This window comes from Pelophylax lessonae, assembly GCF_965119305.1.
Source record: "Pelophylax lessonae genome assembly, chromosome: 3".
In the NCBI taxonomy this organism is placed as follows: Eukaryota; Metazoa; Chordata; class Amphibia; order Anura; family Ranidae; genus Pelophylax; species Pelophylax lessonae.
Genome location: NC_138770.1, coordinates 228864071 through 228883077, shown reverse-complemented (window position 1 = coordinate 228883077; position 19007 = coordinate 228864071). Strand labels below are relative to the sequence as shown.

General features: G+C 45.6%; 1 protein-coding gene across 3 annotated transcripts in view; it reads right to left on the bottom strand.

Moving 5' to 3' along the window:
* The window catches only part of XRN1 (5'-3' exoribonuclease 1), a 223576-nt gene that overhangs the window by 42271 nt on the left and 162298 nt on the right, over nt 1–19007 (bottom strand). For 2 of the 3 annotated variants that reach the window (XM_082248987.1, XM_082248989.1), the window contains exons 33-38: nt 17921–18007; nt 17724–17835; nt 12586–12647; nt 6423–6521; nt 6179–6307; nt 3417–3540 (exon numbers count right to left, since the gene is read on the bottom strand). In XM_082248987.1, the coding sequence (XP_082105113.1) occupies nt 3417–3540; nt 6179–6307; nt 6423–6521; nt 12586–12647; nt 17724–17835; nt 17921–18007 (613 nt within the window). The remainder of the gene's footprint in view (nt 1–3416; nt 3541–6178; nt 6308–6422; nt 6522–12585; nt 12648–17723; nt 17836–17920; nt 18008–19007) is intronic. The other variant, XM_082248988.1, reaches the window with a different exon arrangement.

Below are 19007 nucleotides of genomic sequence, written 5' to 3'. Positions count from 1 at the left end.
TCTGCAGCAGGGACTAGTGCTTTGACACCTGGTCCAGAGGTCCTGAGGCAACCTAATGGAGATCTGCCAGTTGGTGAGGAAACACAGGAAGGTTAGAAGGAAAAAAACAAAGGGTCAGGAAACAAATCTTAAATTTGTAGCCCTGGGACACCACCTTTCCCACCCAAGCTTCTAGAATGCAAGCTGTTCAAGCATCTGCAAATGTTAGATAATGTCACTGCACACTAAAAAGTGGGAACACACCTTCAAGTGGAGGAAGGCTTGTTTAAAGGATAAGTTTACTTTTGGGAACATGTTACATGTTTTACCTGATTTTAGGGTGGAACATGTAACATGTTCCCGGTGCTGCAGCCGCCCCCCGCTGCCCCCCCTACCTGTGGGCAGCAGTATGGGGAGAAGTTCCCTGTACTAGCTGTCACTGCCCACACAGCCACGTCATTCATACACATGTGTCACTATGTGTCTAAATGAACTACAAGCTCCAACATCATTAGCGGCCGTTGGCTTGTAGTTCTCAACGAGCTACCACAGCGCTGTGGTAGTTCATTAAGTCTTCCAGTCAGGGAGTATCAGCTTACCTGTATGGGATGTACAGGCAAGCAGATACACTGACAGTGTGCAGGAGACCTGCATGGCATCAGTGATCTGCTGATTGCTAGTGCAATGCTTTACAGGCTCCTTCTACAAAAAATAATAAATGCACATTTTTTTACCTGCAAAAAAAAAGTGAATTATTATTATTTTTTTTTTTTTTAAAGTGAACTTATCTCTTAAGGACTTGGCAGACTTGGAGTGCCAGGCTTTATGGTTATAGTTAGAAGAGTCAAGCTTGGAAGGCTTCCAAGCTGAAGGGAATGGAGTGGAGAAACAAAAGGGATGATTCCTATTACTCAGAGAGGGAAGCAGCTTCACTGTTTGCTCCTTAGACGTATATTGTTGGGGAAGAGGAGTGCTCTTGCAACCAGTAATATCCTTGAGAAGAGCATCAAGTAATCCTCTGAAGGAAAGTTGTCCCTCGAAAGGCCATGCAGACCAAACAATTATAACAATACAGTACCACAAGCTGGCATTTTAGCCCTACGCATATGTACTGACAGAAGACACATGCAAGAAAAAAGACAGGAGTCTTCCAGTAAGTCAACACAGCTGAAATTTAGCACCACAGTCATCTTCTCTATGCATTCAGCGAGCAGTGGGTCAAAAGCAGAATGACAGGATCTGTTTTTAGGAGATTTTGACCAGTCATAAGCTTGCCAATGTAAAATCATAGCCAGAATAGGGTGCAAGAAGGAACATGTCAATGAGAACTGAGTTCTGGAAAGAGCTTTTAACTGCTTATTGGCTGGGTCGTTAAAAACACTTACATCCACCATCAGTACAGTAGTCACCTTGTTAAGGTATAACATGGCCAGATATACAGTGGGCACTTCTGAATAAAATCCACACCAAACAGATACAAGGCCAGCAAGCAGACCTTATCAGAGCACAATGTTCCTATATAAAAAGCAGGAAAAGAAGGTGCAGGTTTTGGCAGTCTTAGGGGCCGTATACATCCCAAGTTTCAAAGCAGTATCCGCAGAGGGGACAGGCTGATCCACTTGCCCCAGGGTGGTACACAACACATTATTAGGAGCCAAAATTGCCTCCCTTTTACTTGAGAATAATAGAAGGCGTCAACTACACAGGGGTGAGCTCATTAGAAAAAAAAAACAGAATCTGTTGGAAAGGGAGGGCGATCATGTGTGTGGCCTCGCATGACTGTAGTTAAAACCTCAGCTGAGGGGGCAGAGGACTAACCCCCACCCGACTGGGCCAAGGAGGACTCCATGGACAAGAGAAACTCTCACAGTAGAGGACAGCATGACTCCAGACCGTAGATGTATGCACCATCAATAGGTGTGCTCCAGGCAGACCGTGATCAATTAGTACAATTAGGTACCGGTACAGCAGGTATCTCTTCTCCATACCTTAAATCAGACATGTTGCAGTCACAGCATACATAAACAATGTACAGGCACAGGCTAAGAGATACGGCCTCAAGTGCTCATGAAACTCAGACAGCTGGTAGCAGGTGAGGGTCAGTAAACAGAGGGTTAAATGATCATAGATGACCAAAATCACTGTAGGTGGGAAGAAAGAGCTGATCAAATTTCCATGTGGCTCTTTACAACAGAAGCATCAGCACGGAAATGTTTCCTCGATGCTGTATGGCAGGAAAGAGTGTGTGCTGCACTCTACCCAGAAATTAAAAACCGCAATTATTCCCAGAGTGTTAAACTGTTCCATGGCAAAGCCAGCAGGCAACAAGGTACAATAACAGCCAGTGACCAATAAACACAAGGGACCACCAAGTGCTCAGCCCAGCCAGCCTACTCACTAATTGAATCTTTGGAGACAGGGCAAGCGCAGAGGCAATCACAGTGGCTCCACACCAGCAAAGTTCTTTACAGCTAACTTAACCAGAACGGAGCCTTGAAGAAACCCCACATGGAACCCAATGCCTGAACATCAATTCCTGATTCACACTGCAGCGTCTAGTCCACTGGGGTCCAGAGGCAGTATGGTCCAAAAGTCAGGCTGAAGATGGCCACACCGGAGAGCTGCAAACCAGAATGTGAACCACCAACAGCCATGTGGAGAACAGTCTTGAATAAAGAAAAAAAAATGAAAATAAAACTGCTAGCAAAACCAGATGGTCTTGAGGTAATCGAGAACAGCAGAGCTGAAAAAATAACACCCATCCTCCTAGAACGCCAGCACAAAATTGAAGCATGCTGATAGTAGGAGGGGGTAAACCCTGTACTCACCTGCACTTTTTTGTCTAATTCTCCTATAGGTGGCAGTATAACTTGAAGGTTTAGAACTTCATTTTTTTTCACAAGAGAAAAATGAAATACCAATTTAAAGAATAACTAAAGTCAAAACTTAATCTTTTTTCGTTTTGGATAGAGTGGCAGGGATTAGAACACCTGTCTTTTTTTTTTTTTGTGGCGTGTCCCTGTTAGGAAGGTTCACCCGTTCTATCTGTACTGTTTACAATTATTACCAAGAGTGAAAGTAAAATACAAATCCTAAATTATGGGTTATCACCAGATCAGGATTATAGGGGAAATCTTCCAAAAGATTCCATAGTTCTGGTGACAATCAGGGATTCTCTTTTTGGAGGGAATTCCTCTCAATTTATATTTTAGCTATGGAACATGAAATAAAAGGAAGATCTCCTTAATTGGATACAGATGGCAAAAAAAAAAAAAAAAAAAATCACACAACTAACAGCAGTTATAACCTTCCCTTGTGCCGTCCAAAATAAATGAGTTCTACTTTAATAGTAATGCATTGCTGCTCTAATATGAACATCTTGCAATATAAGGGAAAATTTTTTTAGTCAGCTATTACCAAATTATGTAAAGACATACCCATCTGTTTGGTTTGCTTGTGCTGCACAGGTGTTGTCACAGGATCCTTTCTAATGTCTTTATGCTGATTGGAATTGTCATTGCTGTCAATCTTCAATATTTCCTTTAGCATTTGGGTTCCTTTCTAATGTTATTATATAAAAAAAAAGAAAAAAAAAAAAGAAAACTATTATTGCAATGATTTGCAATTGTGAAGGCTTTTTCAGATCAATCATGTAAGTGGGAAACCGTTTTGTGTGTTTCTTATGCAAAGGAGTGAGTGTTATCCCTCTAGTGAATGTAAATTAGAAGGATTTTGGGGTCAGTGGGTATAAAAAAAAAAAAAGTATATGTAAGTGCGTGTGTTTTATATATATATATATATATATATATATATATATAATATATATATATATATATATATATATAAAATACACACACACACATACATACATACATACATATACACAGTATCTCACAAAAGAGAGTACATCCCTCACATTTTTATAAATATTTTATTATATGTTTTCAAATGACAACACTGAAGAAATTACACTTTGCTACACTGTAAAGTAGTGAGTGTACAGCTTGTATAACAGTGTAAATTTGCTGTCCCCTCAAAATAACTTAACACACAACCATTAATGTCTAAACCGATGGCAACAAAGGTAAGTACATCCCTAAGAGGAAATGTCCAAATTGGGCCCAAAGTGTCAATATTTTGTGTGGCCACCATTATTTTCAAGCACTGCCTTAACCCTCCTGGGCATGGAGTTCACCAGAGCTTCACAGGTTGCCACTGGAGTCCTCTTCCACTCCTCCATGGCGACATCACGGAGCTGGTGGATGTTGGAGACCGTTCGCTCCTCTACCTTCTGTTTGAGGATGGCCCAAGGATGCTCAATAGGGTTTAGGTCTGGAGACATGCTTGGCCAGTCCATCACCTTTACCCTCAGCTTCCTTAGAAAGGCAGTGGTCGTCTTGGAGGTGTGTTTGGGTCATTATTATGTTGGAATACTGCCCTGCGGCCCAGTGTCTGAAGGGAAGGGATCATGCTCTGCTTCAGTATATCACAGTACATGTTGGCATTCATGGTTCCCTCAATGAGCTGTAGCTCCCCAGTGCCGGCAGCACTCATGCAGCCCCAGACCATTACACTATCCCCACCATGCTTGACTGTAGGGCAAGATACACTTGTCTTTGTACTCCTCACCTGGTTGCCGCCACACAAGCTTGACACCATCTGAACCAAATAAGTTTATCTTGGTCTCATCAGACCACAGGACATGGTTATCCTTAACACTGACACCTTTGCTGCCATTGTGCGATGTGCTGGGTATTCAGTGTGACCCTGTGCCTTTAAGGAGGGGTGGGCTCCCTCTATTCACCTGTCCTCCATCTATCCCATTAAATGCATGTGCTCTCATTGTAGAGACTCTTTAAATTGTAGAGTTAGGGACTGCAGATCACAGGGTGCCTTGTCGGGGCCTGCAGCTTACGCGTGTATTTGCAAATGTGTGCAACCAAACCCCTGTTTTTAACGCATACTGTTAGACAGGTCAATTTGGTTGGTTGCTGGCTGGTTGGTAAGTTGTGACTGGAAATCTCTTCGTTTTTTTGATCTGCGTCTGCCCTTCCAGTGCTCCTTACCACTAAGACCAGTTATAGGTGGAGGCGGTGACCACTTTTTGCATTAGTCTGCTTGTCTTCAGCAAACTGTTTGTGGGCTTTCTTGTGCATTAAAATTAGAAGAAGCTCCCTTCTGGGATGACAGCCATGCAGTGTGCGGTGTATGGTCTGAGCACTGACAGGCTGACCCCCCTCCCCTTCAACCTGTGCAGCAACGCTGGCAGCACTCATACGTCTATCTCCCAAAGACAACCTCTGGATAGGACGCTGAGCATGTGCACTCAGCTTCTTTGGTCTTTGGAGTGGAACCTGTCCTGTTAAACCGCTGTATGGTCTTGGCCACTGTGCTGAAGCTCAGTTTCAGGGTCCTAGCAATCTTCTTACAGCCTAGGCCATCTCTATATAGAGCAACAATTCTTTTTTTTCAGATCCTCAGAGAGTTCTTTGCCATGAGGTGCCATACTGAACGTCCAGTGACCAGTATGAGAGAGTTAGAGCGATAACACCAAATTTAATAAAGCCGCTCCCCATTCACACCTGAGACCTTGTAACACCAACGAGTCACATGACACCGGGGAGGGAAGATGGCTACTTGGGCCCAATTTGGACATTTTCACTTAGGGGTGTACTCACTTTTGTTGCCAGCGCTTTAGACATTAATGGCTGCGTGTTGAGTTATTTTGAGGGGACAGCAAATTTACACTGTTATACAAGCTGCACACTCACTACTTTACATTGTAGCAAAGTGTAATTTCTTCAGTGTTGTCACATGAAAACATATAATATAATATTTACAAAAATGTGAGGGGGGGTGCACTCACTTTTGTGAGATACTGTATGTATGTATATATATATATATATATATATAGATAGATAAATAGATAGATAGATAGATAGATAGATAGATAGATAGATAGATAGATAGATAGATAGATAGATAGATAGATAGATAGATAGAAGCTTCACAGGTGCAGGTCCCACCTGAAATGTTCTCTGGTAGGTGTCTAATGACGACACCAGCCATCTACCGCAAGTCCACAGAAAAGTGGTTTCCTTCTTAAAAAACATCTATGAGGGTGTAATTTGCAGGCAGCTGAAGAACAATTCAAATAACACATACTGTAAAGTAAGCAAAATATTTGGTATGTACTAACCATGGCAAAGGACTGTGGTGACAAATGCTCCTCTGTGGTAACATGAACCTCTGTGCTGGGTGCGGCCGGAGTTTGATCCTGTCCAGACAGGTTCAGTGATGCAACAAACTTTTCAAACTCATTGTTTTGCTGAAAATAAAACCACAAAAATCAAAGTGAAACCAATCAGCAACAGCACTTTTATAATTAAATACAATTTAGATGTCGCCAAGATCTAAATAATTAATGTTGAGAACAGAAGTACCTTTCTCTGTAAGATGCTGTCACTGCTGTCTACCTGTACCTCATTGGGAAGGTCACTTCTCTTCAAAAGCTTGATTTGTGTTACAGGCTCAGAGATATTCTGCAAAACATACACATTTACAGAATGCCCAATGCTAACATATATATATATATATGAATGCACATGCACATAAATACATATACACACACACTTCGCACTGAACTCCAGAGTCTTAAAAAAGAAAAAAAATTTGCAGAGCTTAGAGGTACTAGTCTGTAACAGGAACGTGTATTAAATAATGTAGCTTACTAGTTTAAATTTTTTCGCAGTTTGGATAACATGATGCAGTCCAGGAGGTTCAAAATGCAAAAAAAAAAAAAAAAAGGAGGATCTATAGAAGAGTGTATTACAGATTCACCAACCAATACTGTGCAGGCTCCTTGTGTTAATTCATTTACAGGGTAGCCAGAGTAGAAAGAACTTGGATTTGCCCACCAGCAAGGCTGAGTTGCTTGACACATGCAGCCAATGAAGAGTACAGTGTGCCGTATTGGAAATGCCTAACAGGCAATAAAGCACAATCTGGTCCAACTGGTGTAAGTGGAAAATGGCAGTAGTTACAACATTCTTTTTACTTTTGTAAAGATGAATACAGCAGTTTAGCAGGTGCCCACCTGTCATCATTTTTGTGTGGTTTTCAGCTTTAATAGTTGTAACCCCTTGTTAAACCTGCTTGTTCTCTGCGTATTATTTCTACTATACAGTTGGCTGCTTTTTTTTTTTTTTTTTTGCGCCGATTCCTAAAACTAGATTTGAATAAAAGTTTGGATTCCGTAAAGTCATATCCTTAAATCAAAATTAAAAAGTAACATTAGGTCTAAGACTGAACATTTACCAGGTACCAATGCAGGGAAAAAAAGTTGGATTTTTGTCCTACCGTAAAATTATTTTCCCTGATGTTCATTGACGGACACAGCTCCAGAATATTCTAAACCATTGGGTTATGCTGCCCCCTACAGGAGTAGGACACTAGGAAGGAAAAAGCTTTGCCACGCCCATGGGCAGTCCCAGGGGGTATACTCCCACTTCCTGCTATAGGCATTCAGTTTAGTTGCAAGCAGCGTCACAAGAAAAATTACCCAACTCAATAGAGGGGTGGGTGAACATCAGAGAAAAGGATTTTACGGGAAGACAAAAATCCAGTTTTCCCTTTCTTTCATTGATGGACACAGCTCCAGAATCTTCTTACTGAGACAAATGCAGATGAGCCGTTCAGGTGAGGATCTACAATCAGGAGCAGGTCAGATCTGTAGTCTCCAGCAGTATCTTCAAACACAAAGTGATGATTGCACACCGATGTAAGTGAACATGTGAAGTTTATTCACCACTGTAGATCCAAAAATGGACATCAAAACATCACGGACAAGGATAAAATGTTGACGCGTTTGCCGAGTTTACACTCGCTTACTTATAACCACCACGCGTCAACCTTTTGTCCATGTCCGTGATGTTTTGATGTCCATAATCTTCTTGACCATTGGGACAACCCAAAGCAATGTTAAACATGAGGGGTGGGAAAAAAAACACAGCAGAAAAAATTCCCAAAGGGCTAAACCTAGCCAATCAGGTAACATGGAGCTCAACCAGGAACAACTGGAGCTCACCTGAAAAAAACAAACTCTCAAAGAGGACTAATCCTCTCAAACAGCAGCCCGCAAAACGTTGCAGTCAAAAGCAGCATCTGCAGATGCCAGCACATCTATTTTCCAAAATTTTGTGAAAGTGTGCACAGACAACCAAGTGGCCGCCTTGCCAACCTGCACCACTGACGCCTGATGGCGGAAGGCCCAGGGGGCACTAAGCGCCCATGTAGAATCCGCCTTAACAGGGAACGAAGGAACCTGACCCTTGATGGAATAGGCCTGCACCACCGCCTGTCTTGTCCATCTGGAAATGGTCGCGGCAGACGCAGCCAAACCTTTGCGAGGTCCATCCATAAGGACAAATAGTAACTAGGTTGCTGCAAGGTACACCCTGATCGAATGACCCACGTTCAGAGAGTGCAAGGCAATCTCCTTAGGATGTTTAGGCTTAGGACACAGGGAAGCAACAAAAAGTCTTCATTCAGATGGAAACCAGAAACAACCTTAGGAAGGAACAACTAAAAAGGGTGAAGCACCAGGTAAGGTGAACGACAAGAGAACCCTGCTAGCTCCGACACCCTGCATGCAGAAGTAATAGCCACCAAAAAGGCTACCTTCTGGGACAATGTAAGCAGAGGAAGCTTGTGAATATTTTCAAAAGGCTGGTATTGGAAAACCAACATCACCAAACTGAGATCCCACTGAGACCGTACTGGGGGAGCCAAGTGGCGAACCCCCTGAATAAAGGTGCAAACCAAAAAATGCGTAGCCAAAGGACGGTAAAAGAAGACCGCCAAGGCCAAAAACCTGGCCTTTACGGTACCCAAGGCCAGGTGCTGCTCAACATCTCGTTGAAGGAATGCCAAAATCCAAGCCACCGAAAGGGAACGGGGATGAACCCCAAGAGACTCACACCACGCAATGTACGTCTTCCAAGCAGAATGGTAAAATCTAGCCTTTTACAACGTGGAGATCGCCGATTCAGACAACCCCCTATCCTTCAACACCTGGCTTTCTACAGCCAACCCGTTAAAGACAGCGACTGTAAAGCAGAATGGAAGATTGGCCCTTAGGTCAATAGATCTTCTCTAAAAGGAAGTATCCAAGGGGAATCGGCGTACAGCTGTTCCAGATCAGCGTACCAAGACCGGTGAGGCCAGTCTGGAGCCACTAGGATGACCGGATCCCTTCTGCCTCGATTCCTCGCAGGAGATTCAGCAGAAGTCTTAGAGGGGGAAAGGCATATATCAGAAGATGCTGGCCCCAAGGAGACACCAATGTGTCTGTGACGTCGGCCAGAGGATCCTTAAACCTTGCCACAATTCTCTGTACCTTCCTATTGAAACGAAAGGTCCACCTCAGGAGTTCCCCACCGGAGACACATCTGAACCTTTGAATGCCGGCTACCTCCCGAGCCGCCAGGACACTTCTTGTGCCCCGTTGGTGATTGACATATGCCACGGCCGTGGCATTGTCTGATGGAATCCTTACCTGGCATTCCCTCCTGAAGGCGATTTGTTAAATGAGCCAGACAAATCTTATTGCCAGAAGTTCCAGTATATTGATCGGTAGTCTTGACTCCCCCAGGATCAGTACAGGGGAAGGAAAGATTTGCCCTGTCGAAGCACCGGAGAGCAAAGCCACCATATCAGGGACCCTCTCGAATCCTGGGTCAACAGGATCAGATTATCTAGAGACTGTGGATCCTTGTCCCACTTGGCAATAATCTCCCTTTGCAGAGGCTTGAGTTGAACTGTGCAAATGGAACCGCCTCGAAGGTAGACATCAGGCACAGCGCCTGCATGAAAGTCCTGAAAGAGGACCGACTGCTGAACAACAGGAGCAGAGTCACATCCTGCAGCTTTGGAGTTTTTGTTCCCCTGGAAAAAATACCCTGGCTGAAGCCGAGTCCAGAGTCAGACCCAGATAGTCCAACTTGGTGGACGGAACCAGAGCAGATTATTGGAAGTTTAATTTCCAACCAAACTCCTACAGAGTCCGCACAGTCATTTCCAGGTTGTCCTTTAGAGCAGTCAGAGACTCTGCTCACAGAAGAAGATAGTCCAGGTACCCAGTATCATAATCCCCCGCTGCCGCTACAATGCCAACACCGGGGCCAACACTTTTGTGAATACCCGAGGAGCTGAGGTGAGACCAAAGGGTAATGCCATGAATTGATCATGCTCCTCACTCATGGCAAGCAGAAACGTCAAACGCTGATGACCAACATATATTGGAATATGAAGGTAAGCATCCTTTGATGTGGGCATGCCACTACTGTACGAATTGACTCAATTCGGAACTTCTGTACCTGCACAAGTGGCGCAGAGCCTTGAGGTCCAGGATTGGGCATACCTTGCCTTCCTTCCTGGGAACTGTAAACTGGTTTGACAAGAAACCTTGAAAACGTTCCGATTTTGGAACCGGAACAACCACCCCTTGTAGTATAGTCTTGCACCACCCCGAAAAGACTCCGCAGGCAGTCTGGGGACAAACGAAGATTTGAAGGAAAGAACCTCACTGGAAGATAAGACTGGAACTCAAACCTGTAGCCGGACCGGATCAGCTCGTGGACCCAACTCAGGGAGGTCCATGGGCCCGAAAAGAAGGGAAGACCCCCCCCCCCCACCACAGACATGGGTGAGGGCGCCCCTTCAGTCAGAAGAGGTCTTTTCTGCAGGTCTGGAAGAACCTGCTCTCTGTGATGAGACTCCTCACCCCTGGCAGCCTGTGGAAGAAGAGTACTCCCCCCCCCCCCCCGTAAGACCCTTAATGAGATCATCTAGGAAGATACAAACAGGAGATCCCCCAAAATGGGGAGAACAGATAAGGCCTTCTTAGAAGACTGGTCCGCAGACCAGCATTTCAGCCATATCATGCGCCGAAGGATCACTGCTGTCACGGACAGCCTAGAAACGAAGGGAGCTACATCCAGAGAGACACCACAGACAAACTGCAACCCCTGGACCGACCGATACAATCAGTGTATCTATCAGCGCCGTTTCATGCGCAGCTGCAGTAGAAGAGGAATTCATCTTCACTATCTGAGCACTCAAAGTGCGGGGAACACAGACCCAGTAGGGTGGCTACATACTAAGCTCACCCCGAAACAGAACAATCAGGATTGTTACATAGACCAAAAACAGGCAGGTGAAGGATGCGACTGCGAACCTGCAAGGGGATGCCAAGCCAGGACCCACTAATGGACCCCTCCAAAAAAACAAAAAAAGGGGTCACCCTCCGAGCCCCTCCATAGAGGCCGTATAAAAATAAATGGCACCCTTAAAGGGCGCTGCCCGCCGTGAGGCGGACACGCAGGCAAGGTATCCAGATGGTCCACAGCACTAAAGGGGGGTGCCCTACGAAATAATGGCGGCATGCTGTCATCAAACACAGGTGAACACTCCCACCCCCCTCCAGGGAAGGCGCCCTGCTGGCCGCATGGCCTAAATTTTGGTGGAGGCCCAGCCGCATAGATCCCATCCAAGAGAAGGCGGGTGGCTACAGGACACTCACAGGGGGTCAGGGGGCGACCCCCTCCCTCCCACAGATGCACCCGCTTGCATGCAAGGCCCAGTAGCCACGAGCCGCGGCCCAATAACCCGAAAGAGACGGCCTAAATTCCTGTGGGCGCCCCGCCGCCTGGGCGCAAAGCCCGCCAGGGCCGAGCGCCCAGGAACAACGGGGGAGAGGGCGGATGCCCAAACAGAGGGTGGTGGCTCCAGCCACCCTCATTGGGACCTCCCAAATAGCGTCCGGCTGGCAGGTCCCAAAGCCATGGCCTAAATTTTCGGCCGGGTGCAGCCGCGAACCCATCCGATCCACCATCCCAACACAACAGTCGGTAGTCCTTAGGACCCTCCTGCCCAGGTCATCAACCCCCAGGATGACGAAGGACCCTGTTGTACACCCCGGTGGGCGCCCGGAGAAAACCGGCCAGCAGCTGCCCCAAAGGAAGCCCCCCTTCAGAGCACATGGCAGGGAGGGGCCCATGTCCACCCCAAAAACCTCAAGGGTGAGAGGGGAGACAACTACTTACTATACCATGAAACCGGGTGGGCACCGCTCCGGACAAATCACCTCTCCACCGAAATGAGGGTGCTGTCGGCCAGGAAGAACGCTGCGACTCAGGCCGCGACCAGGTCGTATGCCACCTCGCGAGACGTTTAACTTGCAGGCCAGGCCCCGTCCAGTGGGGCTATGTCGTGGCTGACCTAGCGCGGAGCTGAGGCCTGCGTGCGCTCGCTGGTTGACCTAACTACCACTCAACACTGGCCTATTACATCTCAAATGAATATCCAGTTTCACTCAAAGTAATTCTAGGAAAAGTTGTAGGAGACCTTCTACAAAATAGCAGCTATGCATTAAAAATTATACACTTAAAGCAGAACTTCACTTAAAATCGGCAGTTCCTATACCTCCTCCCACCCCCCCACAGGTTGTGTCATAAAAGGAAATACTGTATACTTGTTTAGGACTGACTCAAATGAACAGTCCACAAATGAAATGTGGTTTCTTCCTTTTGCCTGGAATAGTCTTACCTGCTTAGTTAATACATCTTGCTGCCGGATCTCCTGTCTTAAAAATTCAGACTCTTGTTTTCCTATAAGAGGAGTAAATATTACATTTACAGGTGAATCTCAAAAGTATGCATTTTACACATTTCTAAAGCAAGTCAAAGACAAAAACAAGACACTTGCTTAAAATAAACTATATAAAAACAGAGGGGTCAGAAATGATAAAATACAGTTTTGGATTGTCAGAAAAATAATTTTTTCCCCAAAGTGAATTCTTTTTTGACTTCATTAGAAGAGCCGACGGTTCCTAGGCATGAGGAACAATGTGATTAAAACACAGTAAAGCTGGCCATAGATGGATTGTTTTTGTTTTATCAGCCAGTTAAAAAAAAAAAGTGGATAGAGGAAAGCCTCCCACTGTGCTATTGTATTCTGACAGCAGGGACTCTTCTGCTGTCAGAACACATTGATCAGCACTGCAGCCAATTGGCTGATGAATTGATCAAACATACATTTTCCAACAAGCCCGATTGTAAGAAGAGGATTATCCCTGCTGAACTGACCAAATTTTGATCCATCTACGGCCGGCTTACAATAAAAGGAACAACAACTATATACTGTATGTAAACTAAGGAAAGGGAATTTTCAGCTACAGTATTCCTGAAAAAGTCCTCATAACAGGAAAGCAATGGAAATAGCCTCTCGATGAGGAACTGGGACACAGACAGCAATAAACATCCTATGTATGATGCAACTCTTTTCCCCTCCAATCAACAATTCTTTGGCTGGAATTCCACTTTAAATACCCCAATTGCAAGATAGAATGTGCTACTATCTACTTCTAAAAAATGTGCTGGATGGTGAAGCCACCATAACAGAGCAGATCTTGTGTTGTGGCTCAACCGAATCAAAAATCTAAGTGTCTAAAGACTTTGGGTCCTTGTTCCATTTGACCAGAATCTCTCTTGCAAAGGTCTGGTATGGAACTGAGCAAACAGAACCGCCTCGAAGGTTGATACCATCAGACCCAAAGGCCCGCATGCAAGTTGGCAGAGAGGACAGATTGTTTGCCAACAACAACTGGTTTTCCCCCTGCAACTTCTGCAGCTTGTCCGGGGGAAGAAAGACCATTGCAAAAGCTGAATCCAGTCATGCCCAGATAATCCAGTCTCAAGGAAGATATCAGGGTGGATTTCTTGAAATTGATGGTCCACCCGAACTCCTGCAGGGAGCTGATAGTGATCGTCAGGTCGCCGATCAGGGCTGAATGAGAATCTGCTCTCAACAGGAGATCGTCCAGATACCCCAGTACTGCAATCCCCCGTTGGCGCAACAATGCTAACACCGGGGCCAGTACTTCGGTAAACACATTGGAAGCGAAGGCGAGACCAAAGGGTAACGCCACAAATTGATAATATTCGTCTGCTACGGCAAAGCGTAGAAACCGCTGGTGTCCAGCGTAGATAGGGATGTGTACATATGCGTCCTTGATATCTATGGAGGACAAAGTCTCCCTGGTGTAGTGACGCCACTACCGTTCGAATAGATTCCATGAATAAAACCCTTGAAGGCGTTCCTGAGAGGCAACTGGCATCACCCCTTGCGACAGCAAATCTTGTACCGCCTCCCATAGATTCCTTAACCGTTTTGGAGAGAGGCACAGGTTGGACGGGAAGAATCTGTCCGACGGACGAGACCAGAATTCGATCTTGTACCCTAAAGGGATCAATTTGTGAACCCATTTGTCCTGAATCAAGGAAGTCAAGATTCCTGAAAGAAGCAAAGACGTCTCCCCACCCCAGAAGCGGGAGAGGGCGCCCCTTCATGCAGACGAGGATTTGTCTGCAGATCCGGAATTGCCAGTCTTTGATTTACCTGACCATGGCTTTCCTTTTGTGACCCGGAGGTACGAAAAAGCTGCTTATGAGCAGTGAAGGAAGGCCCCCGTCTATGACGTGGCGCCTTGCCCTTAGAGGAAGAAAAGTACTCCCCCGTAAGGCCTTTGATCAACTCGTCCAGAGAGGATCCAAATAGGGAAGATCTGTTAAAGCCATTTTGGAAGCCTGATTCTGCAGAACAGCTTTACAACCACACCATGGGTCTAATCGCAATCCCCACTGCCGATATTATTGCCGCATCCAGGGACGCATCACAAATGAACACCAGGGCTTGAGCCATCTGGCCGCTGGGGGGGAGCTGCGCAGCTTCCAAGTTACCTCTTAGTAACTTCACCCTGACATTCACAAGTATTTCAAAATGGAAGCCGCAAGCACGCGCAGATGGCAGGACAGAGACTCCACTCGCCTATCCACAGGGTCCGCGAAGGCCGGGGATTCTTCCACTAGAACCACAGTAGACTTATTCAGCCTGGAAATCGGGTGATCCACCTTAGGTGGCACGGTCCACCTAGTGGACATTGCATCTGCAAAAGGATAACGGTGCTTAAAGCGCTTAGGCACCACTAGCATGTGCTTGATGCGCCGCCATTGTTCATTGACAATATCGTCAAAAATTTCAGGACAAGGGAACGCCCTGCCCGATTTTCGGGATTTGCGGGAGTCAAAAGACAACTGCGAACCCGACACTGTAGATTCATCTGCCAATTTTAAAGTTTCCCACACTGAAACTAGAAGAGCTTCAACCAATGCACGTTCCCGCGTGGCAGGGGACGAGGACAGGTCCTCTTCACCATCAGAATGCGAAGACACCGACCCCTCAGGGTGGGGTGCGTCTGCGGCGGCCAAGTCTGCCTCAGAATCTGAGGAAACTAGAGAGGGAGGCGAAGGCAGAGGGCGTTTGCAGCTAGAAATGCTTTTACATATTCCAAGACTGCCATAAGCGCAGACAGGGGCTGCGACCCAGAAGGTTACGCAGCCACTCCTAGGGGGTCTGTAGGTGAAATAGTACCCTGGGACTCCATATTAGGCTGAAAAAAATGCACTGTCACTTTAAAAGTCGCTAAATCGGAGTCCCACCGCTAACTTAGCTGTATACCTAGTCCCAATCCAATAGAGTGGGTGAGTAAAACCTACAGGGGACCCTAGAAAAGGTTACCAGACCGCTCAGGAGACTGCCACGTTCTTGTGAAAGTGAAAGTAAAACGTTCCTTCACAGGAAATGACAAGCACATCCGGTCATAGATAGATTTATATGTTACATGCCGTTAGCCTGTCCAGTATTGTGGACTACAAGAAAATGGCTGCCGTATGCATTCCTATAGGGAAAAAAGAAAAAATGGCTGCCCATGCATTTCAATGGGAGAATAGAAAGCATGAATCTACAGCAAAAAGGCACCCCCCCCCCCCATGCGGTCTCCCAGACCCCCCGAGGGGGTCCCAGACAAGAGGCATCAGAGGGTCCCTAGGAAGGTCACCCCCAAAGAAAAAAGCCGATATGGTCGCAATTTTTCCACCCCCCCCCCTCCCGAGGTAGGACCTGCTATGGGTAGGGGAAAAGACTTGGAGGGGGTAGGCCTAGTATCCCAGAGGCCAGGGGAACCTGAGGAAGCCCCGAGGGTCCGACTATTCCAGGAAGGGGGCCCACATCCACCCCGAGACTGCCAGGAGGATTTGGGGGACAGTACTCACCATACCATGGTACCAGATGGGCGCCCCTCCACACAGACCTCCTTCCACCAGGGATGGGGGTGCTGCCAGCCAGGGGGGTACGCTGCGACTCAGGGCATTCCAGGTCGATCGTGTCCCAGCGAGACTTGTCCACTCGCAGGCTCGTCCCCATCCATTGGGGCTCTGTCGTGGCGAGGCCTAGTTCTGGACTATAACCTGCTCACGCTCGTTGGCAAGGCTGGGAGACCATAAGGATCTAGAATATGCAGTCCGAAACCACAGCAGGCTGTTGCTTGGAGTTCTCCAGGAACTCTAACTAGTGAAAATAAAAAATCACAAAATAACAAAATTTCCCTATTACAGCTGAGATCGAAGTCCCAGCAGGGAACTAGGTCCTATTCCTAAACTAGACAGAAACAAACTGGCTGTTGTAGCAGAGTGTGTAGGGTTATGCTTGCAGGGACAGCCCCCACAGACGTGATAAAGCTTTTTCCTGCCTAGTTTCCTATTCCTGATTGGAGGAGCATAACCCAATGATCTAAGAAGATATGACGTTGCGTCTGTCGATGAAAGATAGAGGAATGTATTTTAATTGTTTTTAGCAGAATGTTTTGGTTGTTATGGCAGCGATTCCCGCAGTGCATCATTTGGGGAAACCAAGACCTAGGGGGGTTAACTGCTGCAGGGTCAGAATAGAAGGAGGGTATTTAAGTATCCTGATTGGCTACCTCCTCCAGCTTCCTGATGACGATATGATGGCGAAAGCCATTTAAGCGGAGGTACATAGCTTCTGACGTCACTTCCAAAGGAAATACACTTTTGTGTTTTTTGTTTTCCAACTCGTTCAGCTAATGTGACCCCAGTGCTGACGGAGAAAGGCAGGTCAGGAGGTGAACAAGGATGCTGGTACAGGCACCTGAAGGTCCTATCAATTATCAACTGATGATGTTATTGGTTATTACAAAACCAGTGGTTAGAAAATGGCAATGGTTCACAATGAAAACCTGTGGATTTGTGTAACAAAATGGCAGGCTTCATCCACCCGCTGGCTTGTATAACATTTTTGAGCAATTTTTAGATGTTTTGCAAAGGCATCCCTGAATTAAACTGAAGATACAAATGTAAGCCAGCACTGTGTCACATAATTTATCAGTTTATTATTTTAACAATATTGTTAAATAGTGGTCAGGTACAGGGGTTGGTTTATGAAGTAAGCAGAGACTGTTCACCTTGCAAAGTGAATATTCCCTTTATAAAAGTGACTGTTGGTAAAGAAGGTGAATCTGTGGTTACTTTAATCAATCAACCCTGCATATAATACTGCTCATGTAATTAAGGGCCTTTTAGTGCCACCAGCGGATATGTGCATGGCAGCCTAGGCTCATAGGAAGTGAGCTGAATAATACCAGCTGTCATTCAATCCAGAAGAGCAGAGCTATCTAGGAGGAGGGGAGGACAGCAGAGAATTGAAGGTAAATATGGCAGACCTGCTTCTTTACTTTTACTACTTCTGGGCTTTGTTTCTTACATTATTTTAAATTGGCGTTGTGTTTTAAGTCTCTGTATACTGCAATGAGGTAAATGTTTAATAAATACCTTTTCGCGTGGCATCCTGCTTCTTATGCTGGCTTTTTGAGGTATTGTCACCAGAACTTGGTTTGTGAAACTGATAGGTATTTTGGCCAAACTTCTTTTCCTGAGGTAGACACTATAAAACATATTTACACAAGAACATTTAAAGGTATAAAAAGTTAAATTACAGCAAATTGCATGCTATACTTCTGTAAGTGTACCTGGTCATTCACATTTTGTGGCACTTGTGTTTTCCCAGAGCCTTGCAGCATCTGCCATACATTGCTGAACTCATCCTCTTGCTTATGCTGAAAATGAAAACATTATACTCAAGTTATGTTCTAAAATATGATTTAAACTACCAAAGTAGCTTACAAACATGGGTATATAAGGCCTAGAAAACGTTAATTGGCTTTCTATACAATACCAAAATTGTGCATTAGAATTAGGAAGTATTTAATGCATTAAATATTTAGCAACAGTAGTGTTAATTTATTCTAAGAAAATATTTTCGCCAACAAAATTAACAATGGTACTGGAGATTTTAATCAAAAAAAAAAAAAAAAAAAATTCAATTTTCTCTTTTGTTCATCGACTGACACAGTGCTCCATAAATCATAACTACTGGGACGTCCAAAAGCAGTGCCAAAAGGAAAATGAGGGGGTGGGGAAAATAACCCAAGGCTAAACATAAGAGCCCTTACCCAGGACCCGGGAGCCTTAACCGGGTCACAGGAACAGCCCCTCTTATACAGCAGCCTGGAAAACCTTGCGGCCAAAAGAAGCATCCGCAGATGCCAAAGTATCTACCTTATAGATTTTTGTGATGGTACGACCAAGTGGCCACCTTGCAAACTTGCGATACTTGCAAAGTAGCTTGATAAGCAAAGATCGATCAGTCTGTGGGAAAGAATATTGGTTGCGTGTGAAAAGGAGCATCGGGGCTACAGGGATACAGTTCCAGGTATTTGGTCATAGATATGACATCCTAATAGGTAGCACCCAGTAGTGCCAGACTCGACTGGAGATGCGTCCCTTAACGGGTAATAGAACGGCAACCACAATATAGCCGAGTAGCGCTATGCTGATCAATGGCTCAGCAAAGTTAGTAAACGGGAGACAGCCGGTGGGGGAATGACTTACCACCTCCTGGGAACAGATATCATCGCTTAGCCCCCATTCACACTACCGCGACTTGTCAGGCTGACAAGTCGCGGTCCCTCATGGTCCATTGACTGCTACAGGACCCGTTCTAATAGGAGCGACACAAGTCACTCCGACTTAGAAAAAGGGTCCTGTACTACTTCG